Genomic DNA, 16,721 nt, shown 5'->3' on the forward strand with positions numbered 1-16,721 from the left:
GACACTTCCTGATTACATGGTCTGGAGTTACGGAAGCAGCGCTTGCTGAGCTATGCGGTTTCCGTAACTACTATTCAGTTCTATGGAAGTTACGGAAACAGCGTAGCTCAGCAAGTTAAGCTGTTTCCGTAACTCCTGACCATGTAAATCAGGAAGTGGCCGGGAAGCAGCTTGAGCACAAAAAGCTAGAACGGGGTTTAGGGGGCCCCGTTCTAGAGATAGGTGTGTGTCCCAGAGGTGGGACCCGCATCGGACATATCTTGTTGATATGTCATACATGTCCTTCATGGAAAAACCCCTTTAAGTCCTGTGAGCTGCTTGGTGGGGCCTTCATGGATCAGAATTGTTTTTTGCTCAACTGGACTGAGATTGCGAGTATTATGGGGCCTTGAACTCTGTGTTCCTCAAACTATTCTTGAACAATTTTTGCAGTGTGGCATGACGCATTATCCTACTGAAAGAGGCCACTGCCATTAGGGTGATGAAGACGTGTACCTGGTCTGCAACAATCTTTAGGTAGGTGGTACAGGTCAGTAACATACACATGAATGCCAGGACCCAAGTTTTGCCAGCAGAACATTGACCAGAGCATCACACAGTCTCCACTGGCTCGCCTTCTCATAGTGCATTAAGGTGTCACAACTTTCCCAGGTAAGCGATGCACACACACACCTAGCCATCCGCATGATGTAAAATAAAATGTTACTCATCAGACCAGGCCACCTTCTTACATTCTCCAGGGTCCAGTTCTGATGTTTACATGCTCATTGTAGGCGCTTTCAGCGGTGGACATAGGTCAGCATGGGCACACTGACCAATCTGTGGCTACGCAGCCCCAAATGCAGCAAGCGGTTTGCACGGTGTGTTCGGACACCGTTCTTTCATGCCCAGCAGCAACTTTATCAGCAATTTGTGCTATAGTACTTCTGTGGGATCAGACAAGCCAAGCTAACCTTCCCTCCCCACGTGCATCAATAAGCCTTGTGTCCATGACCCTGTCGCCGGTTCAACTGTTGTCCTTACTTGGACCGCTTTTGGTAGGTACTAACCACTACATAGTGGGATCACCCCACAAGACATGCTGTTTCGGTGATGCTCTGACCCAGTGATTTAGCCATCACAATTTGTCTCTTATTAAAGTGGCTCAGATCCTTACACTTTTTCCTGCTTCAAACACAAACTTCAAGAACGGACTCCTCACTTGCGGACTAATACATCTCACCTCTCAACTGGCGCCAATGTAACAAGATAATCAATGTTATTCACTTAACCTGTCAGTGGTTTTAAAGTTATGGCTGAATGGTAGTCGGGTTAATCGATATTCGGGAGATACAGAAACAGTGTAGCTCGTTGTGCTACGCGGTTTCCACAACTCCCATTCACTTCTATGGGAGTTCTGGAAAAAGCAAAGTAAAACACGCTGGGCTGTTTCTGGAAAGCCCACCCACCCCGACACTCAGTGGCCAGAGTCCTGCGACAGAAGGTAGGACAGGGGTCAGTGGCCACCTCCTAGAGATAGATACGGGTTCCACCTCTGGGACCCATACCCATCGAACATTTATGGTATATTTCTGTGAATATGCCATAAAGGTCATTCGGGAATACCCCTTATGCCCCTTTCTTCACCGCCTTCCAAAAGCCATAACTTTATCCTACGTGTTGATGCGATTAAGGCGTTACCAAATTTGTGGTTTTTTTAAATGTTTTACCACTTTTATTTAAAAAAAAACACAATTTTTTTGCGGGGAGAGCCGTAGGTTTGCATGTACCATTTTGGAGTACGTACAAATTTTTGAGAATTTATTCCATTTTTTTGGGGAGCTAAAGTGACCCAAAAATACCAATTTTGGTTGTTTAAAATTAGTTTACCAGCGTTCACTGGGCGGGTTAAATAACATTATATTGTAATAGTTTGGATTTTTTTTAAACTTTTTTTTTTTTTCAATGTCCCAAAGAAATAAAAATTTACTTTTTAACGGTTACTTTTATTTTTTATTAGTTTCCTTAAGGGACATGACCCAGCGATTGTTGGATCACTTGCATGATATACTGCAATACTAATGTATTGCAGTTTAAAATCGCTATAATGACAGTCCATAGAAGTACAAAGATGGCAGACCTGGGGGCCTTCATTAGGACCCCAGCCTGCCATGACGACCATTGGCACGTCGGAGGGGGCCTCCCCACTGATTCCTTTTTTTTAAATATCCTTTTTATTGTCAATTTTCACATTTTCTTACAAACATTTCACGTAAAAGTTACATCATGAGTGCGCAGCACTCAACGGTCATTGAATTAACTTTGAATTAAATTCAACATAACATATAAACATGGCATAAGTGTCGATCTTCATATGGACCGAAAACATGACTTCCCCCGACACGACCTAGGTCATCAATGAGTATCTACTTATCATTTATCCCCCAACTAGTTCAAAGTTGCAACCCCCCTAAAGTGCCTGCCAAGAGCTGTGTGCAGTACCACTTTGTGTGCTGGAAAGGCTTAACAATTTCCGCTATTTCGGCTGCTGTACATTGCGATTCTATTAATATTTGCCACTTATCAAATAGCTTCTTGGTTCCCGTTTCCTTCCGCCTTTCCACCTCCACCCTCTCAAGAACTAATAACTGTTTCAGCCGTGACACAATCAGTTCTAACCCCGGCGTGTCTGCCTCCAACCATTTACTCAGCAGGCATCTCAAGGCTACCATTAAAATCGTGTGCACCAGCGCTGGAGGTGATCTCACTCCTCGAGCACCCTCTTCCTCTGGTGGCCGCGCCTGATGGAATAGTAGCGCTTGAGGCGTCAGTGGGAGGTTCGCTTTCCAATGATCCTCAATATATTTTTGTACCATCCCCCAAAATCGTTTCGTATGTACGCACCCCCACACTCCATGCCATAAATTCGTCAGAGGTGTATTGCATTTGGGGCAACACGTAATGCGGTCAGGGAAGGATTGTGAAGGCAGAATATTAAAGCTATATATAGCTGAATGCATCAACTTAAAATAGGTTTCCCTCCAGCTCTCATTTATAACACTCTTCCGTACCGTCTACCAACCCTCCAGTATGATCTCTCCTATACCTGGATCTTGGGTCCACCGTTCCCAGATTTTGAAACTAACCCTTGATTGCGGACGAACAAAACCATCTCTCAGTGCTCTATACAACCCTGAAATGGTCTCCCGCCCAGTTGTTGGACCGATGACCTCATCTAGAGTGTGCGAGGTTGCTTCCTTACTCAAATCCCTGAGCCTGGAGGTGCAAAATGCTCGTACATGAAGTATTTGTAAAAAATTGACCCTACCTTCTATGGGTCTGAGTTTAGTGGTAATTTCCTCTCCAGTTAACCACCTCCTTTCCTCTATGTGCATAAGATCCCCTGCGTTGTCAATGCCTACCATCCCCCTTGAGGCAAATCCGTCCCCCTTGCCTACTCCCGGTAAAAATTCCGGGTGTCCGCTCAACTGCATATATTTCGATACCAGGTGAGGTAACCCAAACTGCTTACGTACCACTTTCCAAGCTAGGACTGTATCTCTCAATACAATGGAGGTTTTGAGACGGCATGGAAGAGAAGCAACTCTACAATGTAACAAAGCTTTCAGGTTCCAGGGTGAGGCATACTCCCCCTCCAGATCTAAGTTGGAATAATTGCTCGTTTCGTGAAGCCAATCTACTACATGACGAAAAAGACAGGCCACATTAGAACCCCTGACATTCGGAAAGTTCACACCCCCTTCTTGTTTGCCCATCATGAGCTTGGTAAGTGCGATGCGAGGCCTTTCTCCTGCCCATATAAATTTAGTGAATGAGGCCGTCAGTTTAGAGACATCCACATGCTTCAATAAGAGAGGGATTGTTTGAAAGGGGTATAGCAATCTGGGGAAGCGAACCATCTTAATCAGGTGGCACCTTCCCAGGAGGGACAATGGCAATTGGCCCCATCTAGTGAGTTCCGCTTGTATTTTTTTAATTAACGGGGGATAATTTAGGCCATACAGGGTGTCCGGTACCCTCCCTATTCTGATACCCAGATAAGTAATGCAATGTTCAACTGGGGATATCCCACACCCCAAGGATTGCCAAAAGGTCTTAGGCAATGGCCTGCCCAACTCCAGCAGTTCGCTTTTAGCTAGGTTGACTTTATATCCCGAGCATTGCCCAAATTCCTGCAAAAATTGAAAAATCGTCCTTAAATGTTCTTGAGGATTTGACATAAAAAGTATAACGTCATCAGCAAACAGGGCTAACTTCACTGCCCGAGACCCTACTTGAATGCCTCTGAACATATCCGATTCCTCCAAAAATCTAGCCATAGGTTCCAATGCGAGATTGAATAACAGGGGCGACAGGGGACAACCCTGTCGTGTTTCTTTATGTAATTGGAAGGGATCCGACAGGAACCCTGAGGAGTGAACACGTGCCTGCGGGTTATTGTAGACACCCTTCAGGAAGACCCGGAAGTCACCCTAAATCAGAAGATATCACCGCTTCCTTCAGCCCCACCAGTCGCAGGTTGCTCCTCCTGGAGCGGTTCTCCAGATCCTCCACCTTGTCCCCCAACTGCGTAGTAACAGACAGCACCCCTTTCAGTTTGGATTGCAGACGCTCATTTTCATCCTCCAGCAGAGTCATACGCTGTTCTAGCTTATCAGCTCTGGTAGTGACTTGTGCCAGCTCCGCCTGCACGCGGTTTAGGGAATCTTGCACTGTTTTTTCCAGCGCCTTTTGCAGTTCTGGCGCTATCTGTTTGGCTACTTCACGGGCCAGGGCTACATAATCAATGGCTGCAGGGTGAGAGGACATTATGTGTTCTGCCAGATTTGAAAGCTGGGACTGATGGTGTTGCAGCTCATCTTCCTGTGTGTATAGCAGGGTCGCAGTGGCGGGAAGCGCCGCCATCTTACCTCCCTTTACCACGGCCGCGGCTGAATCTTCCATGGCTGGCTTCTGCGCGCTTCTGAGGGGGTACCTGTCCATACAGGCACCACCGGGTATGTTTCCGTGTGCAGGGCTGGTGGCTTCACCGCTGATTGTCGTCGCCGAAGCGACTATTGCGATCAAACAGGCTGGACGGGAGCGGGAGCTCAGTCACTCGCGTCCTGCATCGCCAGCGCCGGAACCGGAAGTCCCTCCCCACTGATTCTAACGCTTTAGATGCCGCGATTGCAAATGACTGCGGCATCTAAGGGGTTAAACGGGCAGAATCATAAATACACAGACATCACCCGCTAACTACCGAGTGAGCTCATCTCGTTCCATACTTCCCTTTAACTGCTGTCACGTACATGTACGTGGCATGTCGTTAAGTGGTTAAAGATCATTTGAGGACTTCCGGTTCCGGCGCTGGGGATGCAGGACGCGAGTGACTGAGCTCCCGCTCCCGTCCAGCCTGTAAGCTCGCAATAGTCGCTACGGCGACGATAATCAGCGGGGAAGTCACCAGCCCTGCACACGGCAACATCGGTGGTGCCTGTATGGACAGGTACCTCCTCAGAAGCGCGCAGAAGCCAGCCATGGAGGAATCAGCCGCGGCCGTGGTAAAGGGAGGTAAGATGGCGGCGCTTCCCGCCACTGCGACCCTGCTATACACACAGGAAGATGAGCTGCAGCACCATCAGTCCCAGCTTTCAAGCCCAGCAGAGCATGTACTGTCCGCTCTTCCAGTAGCCATTGACTATGTAACCCTGGCCCGTGAAGTAGCCAAACAGATAGCGCCAGACCTGCAAAAGGCGCTGGAAAAAACGGTGCAAGATTCTCTAAACCGCGTGCATGCGGAGCTGGCACAAGTCACTATCAGAGCTGATGAGTTAGAACAGCGTATGACGCTGCTGGAGGATGAAAATGAACGCCTGCAATCCAAACTCAGAGGGGTGCTGTCTGTTACTGCGCAGTTGGGGGACAAGGTGGAGGATCTGGAAAATCGCTCCAGGAGAAGCAACCTGCGGCTGGTGGGGCTGAAAGAAGCGGTGATATCTGCTGATTTGCAACGAGTGTGTGAGAGGACATTGCCGGAAGCCTTAGGTCTCCCCCGTCCATGCCAGGTGGAGAAGGCGCATAGAGTGGGGCCGGACCCCAGAAACCTCCCAGCAACAGCTGACCACAATTCACATTGTCCCAGACAAGTGATCTTCAAACTGTTGGATTACAATGACAAGGTGGCACTCATGAAAGCTTTCCGCAGCAGATCGCGTCCTTTGGAAATAATGGGCATGAAAGTGCTACTATTTGAGGATTTCTCGCCGGAGGTTGCAAAACGAAGGCGGGCTTTCAGCAAGATCTGCACCGCGCTGTTCCAAGCGAGAATACGCTTTAGCCTGCAGTACCCAGCCATCCTGCGGGTGTTTCAAGAGAACGGGCGGAACAAGGTTTTCACCACTCCACAGGAAGCAGAGGACGCAGTTGAGGAGCTTTGTGGGAACAGATCACAGCAAGAGGAGCGTCACAGTCCAGTACATAGTCCGCAGCGCAAGTCAAGAGAAGACAAAAGGAACCGGCTAAATATGGAGCGTACCTGGGCAGAAGCCTTAATGCCCACACCTGGAAGATCCCGGGGGGGGTCGAGCCGGAAATAGAGGGGACTCTCCGAAGCCGCAGAGGCGAACACGGGACCGCACCCGATCCACGTCTCCTGATTGACGGACGAAGTCCTTTTTGGCGCATTTTATTTAAGCTGTTGTGATGATGATTTTGTGGACGCTGTAGACCAATTGCAGATTCCGACCAGATACAGATAAGTTTACAGATAATCTGAGTTATTGAGGGGGATATTTTGCGGTCTTATACAGCACTATGTACCGGTCAACAGTTGACCTATTGTTACAATGTTATCAAGGTTGAAGTATATGCATTCTGATATTTCCCTGCAAGATATTTGTGAGTGAGTTAGATCAGGATCTGAGATTGTCCCTGGTGGGCGGGATTGACCGGGATTGATACAATGCCTCCCCCACGCAAGGGATTAGTGTTATCTGTTACAATGGCAGACTGAGGGAAATTGTGGTAGGAGATAGGGGACACGGAGGTAGGGAAACCTTGAAGCGAAGCAAGGTTCATAGGGAAATGTGAGGATGCAATCCTAACGGACTCTAGGCTGTTAAAGTAATAAGGGAATGTACATAAGGGTGCGCAGGCGACAAAGAGGTACTGAGGGGGCAAGGGCAGGTGTTACTTCCTCATGGAAGGAGCCATATAGGCAGGCTGGGGGGAGGGGGAGGGGGAGGGAGGGGCGCGTTCTGGCATAACAGAAAAAAGTGAAGTCACATACACCAGTGGGTATTAAGTGACTGCTAACCCTTGCCGCAGGTGATTTTATGATTTTGTTAGGTAAGGGATGGTTGGCCTTGTTGGTTCTGGCTTACAAGCCAGGGTTTGGTTATGATGTTAATGTTTGTACATGGCTCTTGGGAAAAGACGGATCTGACTCCCTGGACTCCACACGACTTTTAGGCACTTTAGCTCATCTTAAACACGGTCCAATAACATGAAAATAGTTTCTTGGAACGTTAAAGGGCTGAGATCCCCACAGAAACGGACCAAACTTTTAAGGCACATGAAAGATTGCATCCTGATGTGGCCCTATTGCAGGAAACTCACCTTACCGAGCCGGAGTTTAAGTATTTGCAAAAGTTCTGGGTGGGTCAGGTTTTTGGCTCGTCGGCAAGGGAGGGTAAGGCGGGAGTTATAATTCTGGTACATAAAAACTTTGCGTTTACGCTGGTGTCCCAGGAGCGGGATGACGAGGGCCGTTGGATCCATCTAGTGATGGAGCATGCAGGGGAAACCATCAGTATTCATAATGTGTATGGCCCAAATACGGTTAACACTGTTTTTTTTGGTCACTTGGAAACCCAACTCCAGCAGGATCGCACTAGGTTTTTGATTTTAGGGGGAGACCTTAACACTGTAAGGTCTTCAAAAGGAGGATAGGAGCGCAGGGACTAGTTCGCAGAGAAATAGAGATAAGATCTTGCCCGACTTTTTAAGACACACGGCCCTAATAGATGCGTGGAGGAGTTTACACCCAGATGCGCGGGAATATACACATTTCTCTCATGTTCATCAGTCATGGTCGCGTATTGATTATTTGTTAGTTAGTGACGCAATGGCGCGACGTTTACGTGAAGCGGCAATTGAAGATCTAGTTATTTCGGACCATGCTCCGGTTACCATTACATTGGCTGACACAGTAGCTAGAGGAACGGATTTTATCTGGAGGTTTCCCGCTTTTCTGGCAAAGGATGAGGGCTTTACACAGAAGCTTAAGGGGTGGTGGATGGAATTCGATGGGGATAATGTAGCGCATCGCTCGGAACAGTCATTGTATTGGCGTACAGCCAAGGCGGTAATAAGAGGGAAAATCATGCAGTATATGTCTAATCTTAAACGTAAGACGACCGAAGGATACAAGGCAGCGAGCGACAGATTACGGCGTGCGTACACAGCATGCCTACATTCGCCATCAATGCTATTGGGGGAGAAATGGAAGGAAGCCAAGCGACAGTTTGATCAATGGTTAGACAAAAGAGAGAGTATTTACCGGTCCCAATTTGATGCTGATTTAATGCGTTTCGGCAATAAGGCGGGCAAATTATTAGCGCGGTTAGCAAAGGGGAGGTATGCACCGGCACATATTTCAACACTTAAAGAATCAAACGGAACTCCTACCTCGGACCCAAAAAAAATCAATACCATATTAAGTAAATATTACCAAGCCCTTTACTCAGAAACACCCATAGATCTCCATAAAGGGAGGGAATTTTTGGAGAAGGTGAAGTTGCCAGGGCTCACCCAGGAGCAGAATGGTCATTTGAGCGCGGAGATTACACTAGAGGAAGTTTGGAGCGCCATTAAAACATTATCTAACGGAAAGGCCCGGGTCCGGATGGATTCACAGGGGAGTTTTTCAAATCTCTGAGAGAAGAAATCAGCCCTACCTTGGTGGCATACTATAATACTTTACTAGGAACGGGAGCTTTACCAGCAGAGGCCAAGGTAGCGCATATAAAGGTGTTACCCAAGAAGGGGAAGAATCCTCTTGACCCGGGGTCGTACCGCCCCATCTCGCTGATAGATCAAGATCAGAAATTGCTCACAAAAATTTTGGCCAATCGACTGGCTTTGTATCTACCCATACTGGTGGGAAAATCTCAGGTAGGCTTTGTAAAGGCAGGGCTGCAGTGACAAATTTACGCAAGGTATTGACGGTGCTAGAAACAGTCAGGCACGATCCCCAGCCAGGTACCAGGCCGGCACTTTTAGCGCTAGACGCAGAGAAAGCCTTTGATAACATACAATGGGAATGGCGCTAGACAAAATGAACATTCAGGGAGATTTCCGGGTCTTCCTGAAGGGAGTCTACAATAGCCTGCAAGCACGTGTTCACTCCTCGGGGTTCCTATCAGATCCCTTCCAATTACATAAAGGAACACGACAGGGTTGCCCCTTGTCGCCCCTGCTATTCAATCTAGCACTGGAACCTATGGCCAGATTCTTGGAAGAATCGGATATGTTCAGAGGCATTCAAGTGGGATCTTGTGCAGTGAAATTAGCCCTGTTCGCTGATGATGTCATACTTTTTATGTCAAACACTCAGGAGCATTTAGGGAAGGTTTTTCAATTTTTGCAGGAATTTGGGCAATGCTCGGGATACAAAGTCAATATAGCTAAGAGCGAACTGCTGGAGTTGGGCAGGCCATTGCCAAAGACCTTTTGGCAATCCTTGGGTTGCGGGATATCACCGGTGGAACATTGCATTACCTATCTGGGTATCAAAATAGGGAGGGTACCAGACAGACACTCTGTATGGCTTAAATTATCCCCCGTTAATTAAAAAAATACAAGCGGAACTCACTAGATGGGGCCAATTGCCGTTGTCCCTCTTGGGAAGATGTCATCTGATCAAGTTGGTTAGTTTTCCTAGATTGCTATACCCCTTTCAAACGCTACCTCTCTTATTGAAGCATGTGGATGTCTCGAAATTGACGGCTTCATTCACTAAATTTATATGGGCAGGAAAAAGGCCGCATATAGCACTCGCCAAGTTCATGATGGGTAAACAAGAAGGGGGTGTGAACTTTCCGAATGTCAGGGGTTATAACGTGGTCTGTCTTTTGCGTCATGTAGTAGATTGGCTTCATGAAACAAGCAATTATTCCAATTTAGATCTGGAAGGGGAGTATGCTTCACCTTGGAACCTGAAAGCTTTGTTACATTGTAGAATCGCTTCTCTTCCGTGCCGTCTCAAAACCTCCATTGTATTGAGAGATACAGTTCTAGCTTGGAAAGTGGTACGTAAACAGTTTGGGTTACCCCACCTGGTATCGAAGTATATGCCGTTGAGCGGTCATCCGGAGTTTTTACCGGGAATGGACAAGGGGGACGGAATTGCCTCATGGGGGAGGGTAGGCATTGGTAGCGCAGGGGATCTTATGCATACAGAGGAAAAGAGGTGGTTAACTGGGGAGGAAATCACCTCTAAACTCAGACCCATAGTAGATAGAGTCAATTTTTTGCAAGTACTTCAGGTACGAACATTTTGTACCTCCAGGCTCAGGGATTTGAGTAAGGAAGCTACTACGCACACTCTGGATGAGGTCATAGGTCCAACAACTGGGCGGGCGACCATTTCAGGAATGTATAGAGCATTGAGAGAGGGTTTTGTTCGTCCGCAATTAAGGATTAGTTTTAAAAGCTGGGAACGGTGGACTCAGGATCCAGATATAGGAGAGACCATACTGGGGGGTTGGGAGACGGTACGGAAGAGTGTGATAAATGAGAGCTGGAGGGAAACCTATTTCAAGTTGATGCATGCAGCTATATATGGCTTTAATATCTTGCCCTCACAATCTTTCCCTGATCGCATTACAAGTTGTCCCAAGTGCAATACACCACTGACGAATTTGTGGCATGGAGTGTGGGGGTGTGTACATACGAAACGATTTTGGGGGATGGTCCAGAAATATATTAAGGACCATTGGAAAACGAATCTCCCAATGACGCCTCAAGCGCTACTATTCCATCAGGCGCGGCCGCCAGAGGAAGAGGGTGCTCGAGGAGTAAGATCACCTCCCGTGTTGGTGCACACAATTTTACTGGTAGCGTTGAGATGCCTCCTGAGTCACTGGTTAGAGGCAGACACGCCGGGGTTAGAATTGATTGTGTCACGGCTGAAACAGTTATTGGTTCTTGAGAGGGTGGAGGTGGAAAGGCGGAAGGAAACGGGAACCAAGAAGCTATTTGATAAGTGGCAAGTATTTATAGAAACGCAATGTACAGCAGCCGAAATAGCGGAAATTGTTAGGCCTTTCCAGTACACAAAGTGGAACTGCACGCAGCTCTTGGCAGGCGTTTTAGGGAGGATGCAACTGTGAACCAGCTGGGGGAGAAAGGATGAGTGGAAACTCATTGATGATCTAGGTGGTGTTGGAGTTGGGGGAGTCATGTTTGTTTGGTCCATCTGAAGATCGACAATTATGCCATGTTTCTATGTTGGTGTGTTTATATGTTATGTTGAATTTAATTTAAAAGTTAATCCCATGACAGTTGAGTGCTGCGCACTCATGATGTAACTCTTACGTGAAATGTTTGTAAGAAAATGTGAAAACTGACAATAAAAAGGATATTTAAAAAAAAAAAAAAAAAAAAAAAGATCATTTGAACCCACAAAGCTGCACGCAAACTGCAAATTCGATAAGGGAATTTACAAAACACTGACGTTTCATATGTCAGTCTTAAACTTAAGCGCACTGGAGAGCAATGCAGCAAATTTATTAAGAGGCGCCTACATCTATATACATTTTGCACGCATTTGGATGTCTGAGAAACAGAAATTTAAATCTACGCCTGCTCAGCCGACCCCTTTGTGCCATAATTTACGCTAATTTGTAGCGTAAGTGATGGTAAACGTTGGTCCGCGAGAAGCCACTTTAAAAAAAAAAAGTCGCCAATTATAGCATGCATCATAATAGGAGACTTTGTAAGCCATAAAAGTGTCGTAACAGCACGGTCTCGCAGATATGCACGAAGCAGAAAGTGTTTTGAAGATATCTGATGTTATCACTGGAGGCTTCTCGTCCCTTCTGTCTGGCGGACTGTTTACATGCAGCAAGCAATGGCATCCATACAATAACCACCTACCTACTAAATATTGTGTGCTTCCCGAGCTTTGAACTGATGGTGTTCGCTTCCTGAATCATCACAGAAAGTTTTAAAGCATTCCAAGTGGGCTGAACTAGAAGAGCAAACATTTATAACATTAGGATTGCACTTTACCATACAGGATAAGAATATTTCAGAAACTCTATAAACTATATATTCCCTCTGCAAATCCCTCACCTAGCTCCTTTCATGATTGGAGTAGGTTTCTATATGATCTAACTATAGCAGGCCTACTACCCTCCTTAACTTAGTGACCAGCCCATTTTAGGCCTTAATGACCAAGCTATTTTATTCGTTTTTCTATAGTCGCATTCAAAGAGCTATAACGTTTTTATTTTTTCGTCTACATAGCTGTATGAGGACTTGTTTTTTGCGGGATTAGTTGTGCTTTTTAATAGCACCATTTTTGGGTACATATAATTTTTATATTAACTTTTATTAACCTTTTTGGGGGGGGGATTATAAAAAAAAAACTGAAATTCCGCCATTGTTCTATGCGTTTTTAAATTGACGCCGTTCACTATGCAACGTAAATAACATGTTACCTTTATTCTATGGGTCGGTACGATTACGGTGATACCACATATGTGGAGGTTTTTTTATGTTTTACGACTTTTGCACAATAAAAACACTTTTGAACTAAAATTATTTGTTTTTGCATCGTCGCTTTCCAAGAGCCGTAATTTTTTTATTTTTCCATCAATGTAGTGATTTTTTGGGCTTGTTTTCTGCGGGACAAGACATAGTTTTGAATGGTACTGTTTTGGGGTGCATGGGACTTATTGATTCATTTTTATGACTTTTTTGGGGGGCAATGGAAAAAAATTGCAATTTCGCCATAGTTTTTTGCGTTTTTTTTTACGGTGTTCACTTTGTGGTTTAAATTACATATTAACTTTATTAATGGAGTCATTACGGTCGCGGCGATACCACATATGTGTACTTTTTTTTTTTTTTTTACACATTAAATAAAACCACTTTTTATGGAAAAAAATGGTTTTATTTATTTTTTTACTGTACTTTTTATTAATAATCTTTATTTCACTTTGATGACTGATTTTATTAGTCCCACTAGGGACTTCGTATACCAGAGCATTATTGCCTGTCAGTGTAAATCTGACAGGCAATCTGTTAGGACGTGCCTCCGGCGCGTCCTAACAGGCATATGTCCAGGGCAGACCTGGGGGCTTTTATCAGTCCCCCGGCTGCCATGACACCCCATCGGAGACGCGCGATTGCATTTGCGGGCCGCCGATGGGTGACAGAGGGAGCGCACTCCCTCTGTAAACAAAGTTAAATGCCGTGGTCGCTATTGACGGCGGCATTTAACGGGTTAAACGGCCGCGATCGAAGTAAACTTCGATCGCGGGCGTTGGAGCAGGAGCTCAGCTGTCATCAGACAGCAGAGCCCCGGCTCCTGCCTGCACGGGAGACCCGTGCAGGACTTAAACTAGGCTGACGTGAAAAGGCGTCAGCCTAGCCTAAAGCCCATTAGTGAATCACGTAAAAAGGCGTATTAGTGGTCACTAAGGGGTTAAACAACTTAACCCAATAGGGTCAGCACAATATAGTGCTGTGTCGTATAGACGGTTTTAACCGCACACGAAGCGTGTTACGAGCGGATTTTCGTGAGGCAAATCCGTAGCATAACGCTACCAGCAAAGTAAACAAGATTTCAAGAAATCTCATCTACACATTGCAGATTTTTTTCTGCACGTAAGTGGACCTGCGGTGTGTATTGTAAAATCCGCAGAAAGTCCATTTATCTTGTGTTTCCGCTTCCGAATTCTATCGAACTGGTTAAATAAAATAAACATGCAGCAAAATATACATTTTACTTTTACCTGCGGTTTTGATGCAGATTTTCTGCACCAAATTCCGCAACATGTGCATGTAGCTTTACAAATGTCCACCATTACATGTCTTTTTAGAGGGAGAGCCCAGCCCTATAAAACTCAAGAAGAGGGAGAACCTGCAGCTGATACAGAGTGTGAGGATAAGAATGAAGAGCTCAACGCGGTGTAAGAAGTGGTGTATGCATGCTCTCCCTATCCTGCGTGTTTCAAACGGTGTGAGAGTCTCCGTCCACACTGCAAACTGGGTTTCTGAATAAAAGCTTCTTCTTTACTGACAAGAGCAGGCATTTTCTATTGGCTGGTGGCAGTTGGAGAGTGGAACGGAAGATGTGTGTCCTCCCTCATTTAAAAAGCACTCCCATGAAATTTTTTTATTGTGGTTTATGTGTATATGCTATTTGCTCACCGTTCGGCTCCCCGGTGCGATCACGGGATCTCCAATCTGGAGAGAGCCTGTGTTTTGAAAACTAGATGCTCGGTGAGCAAACAAACAGCATATACAAAACTACTTAATGGTTTAATGCTAAAATTATATTGCAACAACATTTAATACTGGGACAACCCCTTTAATGGAGTAGAGAGGAGTGCAAGACGATTTAAAAAAAAAAAAAATAAAAAAAAAAAGTGTTACAATATAGTGGCACGGTGACATTAACATGTGTGGGCTCTGTTATAGCACTAAATATTCTGGGGGAACTGCTATGTGATTATTGTATGGGAACTTCTATGAGACTAGCAATATTTTATTTTAAAATTCTTTTACAGACATTGACATTTCAGTGTAGTTTACTGTACTTGCACTTCTATTTGGCCTACACTACTGTATGGTCATTAGAGTGTGGAAGATCTTCAAAAAAGGAACACTGTTTAGTACTATGTGGCCCTAATATGAAGACAGTCTGCTGCGAGCAATACAATTTTGCACAATTCAGGGGCATCGTAATTGCTTATAGATCCCATGTTAAAGGTATTTGCCCATCAGCGACATTTATGGCATATCCACAGGACAGATGCGGGTCCCACAGCAAGCTCCGCTGTTTTCATAATTTCCGACCATGTAATCAGAAAGTGGCCGGGAGGCCGCAGGAGCCGAGAAAGGTAGTACGGGGTTTAGGGGGCCACGTTCTAGAGGTAGGTGTGGGTCCTAGTGGTGTCTGACATTTATGGTACATACTACGGATATGCCATAAATATCCATGATGGGAAAACCCCTTTAAAAACTTTTTCTTTAATATATCCAAGGCTGCCTAACAAGGAACACCATTTTTATATATTCATATACCTCTTTCTCTATTGTTTTTCTCCTGCTGAAGCATCTCCACTTCTTTACCAATTTTCTGCTTCTCCGTCTCCAGTGCTTGCAGGATTTTGGCATGCCGGATTGTATGGTCTTCTAAAGCCTACACAAAAGACAAAGAAATCCATGAACGAGGTTTTGAACAAGTAGATATCTTTTCAATTGAATAAATGCTTTGAACTCCCAGGATCAGCTATACAACCCTGCTCCAATGAAGATGGAGCATCGCATGGCACCCACTGAGTGTAATGGGTGTCTACAAGTTTCATTCGGTACGAACAGGGTACAGGGCCAAGTCTCTGACTTGATAAGGCCCTGGGGATTTAGCGAATAGTTGCATAAGCCAGAATAGATCCTAGATAAAATATTCTATTGTTCCCTAGCTCCCTTTTGAAAAAGTTTAGAAAGATAGATCTACCTGTTTGGTGGCGGTCGTCTCCATTTCAAGTCTCTTCTTGTTAAGTTGCACTTCCTGCTGTAGATACATCTTCGCTTCTTCCAGCTTCTGGATTTTGCTAGCAGCTTTTTGGCTGCTCATCTCCTGCTGTTGTTTCTTCAGTGTCTCCTCTTTCTAGTTATATAATAAAATTATTCATGGAGTTCAATAGAGGACTTGGATACAGCTTTATAAATAATTAAGCGGAAGATGAAACTCACCAGCTCTGCTTCTAAAGCTTGGATTCTGTTTTCATAAGCCGACCTCTGGGAGTCGAGCTCCTGTTGTGCCATCTCTTTTGCAATCTGAATTCCATGAATCATTTCCTCTTTTGCGCTCAATCGAGCTTCCTCGATCTCTTCTTCCAGCCTAAAATGCAAAGTTCATAGGTGTATTTTTAGGGCAAAATGAACAGGTCATTGGTCAATTTTGAATAGCTTCTTCAATGGCCATAATGAATTAGAAAGTTTTTACTGACTTAGATCTCTGTGCATGCAGGAGTTCATTCTTAGCAAATTCAAAGTCCTTGGGCCGTTCTGATGACCGCGCTGAAACTCTAGAGGGTCCTTTTATTTGCTGGACCTCAACAGGGTGATTAAATCTGAAGTAATGATCACCTCCCAGAATAACACGATCACCCTAAAAAAAATAAGAAAAAAAAACGGAAAAAAGAAGAAGAGCATGTATCAGTATTAGAATCCACACTACAAACGCACACAAATATATGCGATTTTTAATGTAGCAGACCTACGTGTATCCAGTTACACATGCCTCCAAACACCTGATCTTCCAGTCATACGTTACTACAGTCCCTTAACAGACCTTAGGATAGCAAGAATAGGGGACAATTGGAAAGGAGTTCCATATAACTGCAGGATCTGTTTGTTTTTAGCCTGTCCCATCAGGATACATAGGTCTGCATAGGAATTTTCTATAATGGTTAAACCACTAAGCTTTGTTATTTTAACAG

The 16,721-nt window shown here is 45.2% G+C and overlaps 1 protein-coding gene across 1 annotated transcript in view; it reads right to left on the reverse strand.

Annotated features, from left to right (window-relative positions):
- KIF14 (kinesin family member 14) overlaps positions 1-16,721 on the reverse strand; it is a 64,956-nt gene that overhangs the window by 13,846 nt on the left and 34,389 nt on the right. Inside the window, exons 16-20 of the mRNA XM_075833392.1 lie at positions 16,230-16,390; positions 15,973-16,120; positions 15,734-15,886; positions 15,301-15,418; positions 12,142-12,235 (exon numbers count right to left, since the gene is read on the reverse strand). Coding sequence (XP_075689507.1) covers positions 12,142-12,235; positions 15,301-15,418; positions 15,734-15,886; positions 15,973-16,120; positions 16,230-16,390 — 674 coding nt within the window. The remainder of the gene's footprint in view (positions 1-12,141; positions 12,236-15,300; positions 15,419-15,733; positions 15,887-15,972; positions 16,121-16,229; positions 16,391-16,721) is intronic.

The sequence above is a fragment of the Rhinoderma darwinii genome, chromosome 7 (genome assembly GCF_050947455.1).
Source record: "Rhinoderma darwinii isolate aRhiDar2 chromosome 7, aRhiDar2.hap1, whole genome shotgun sequence".
Lineage (NCBI taxonomy): Eukaryota > Metazoa > Chordata > Amphibia > Anura > Rhinodermatidae > Rhinoderma > Rhinoderma darwinii.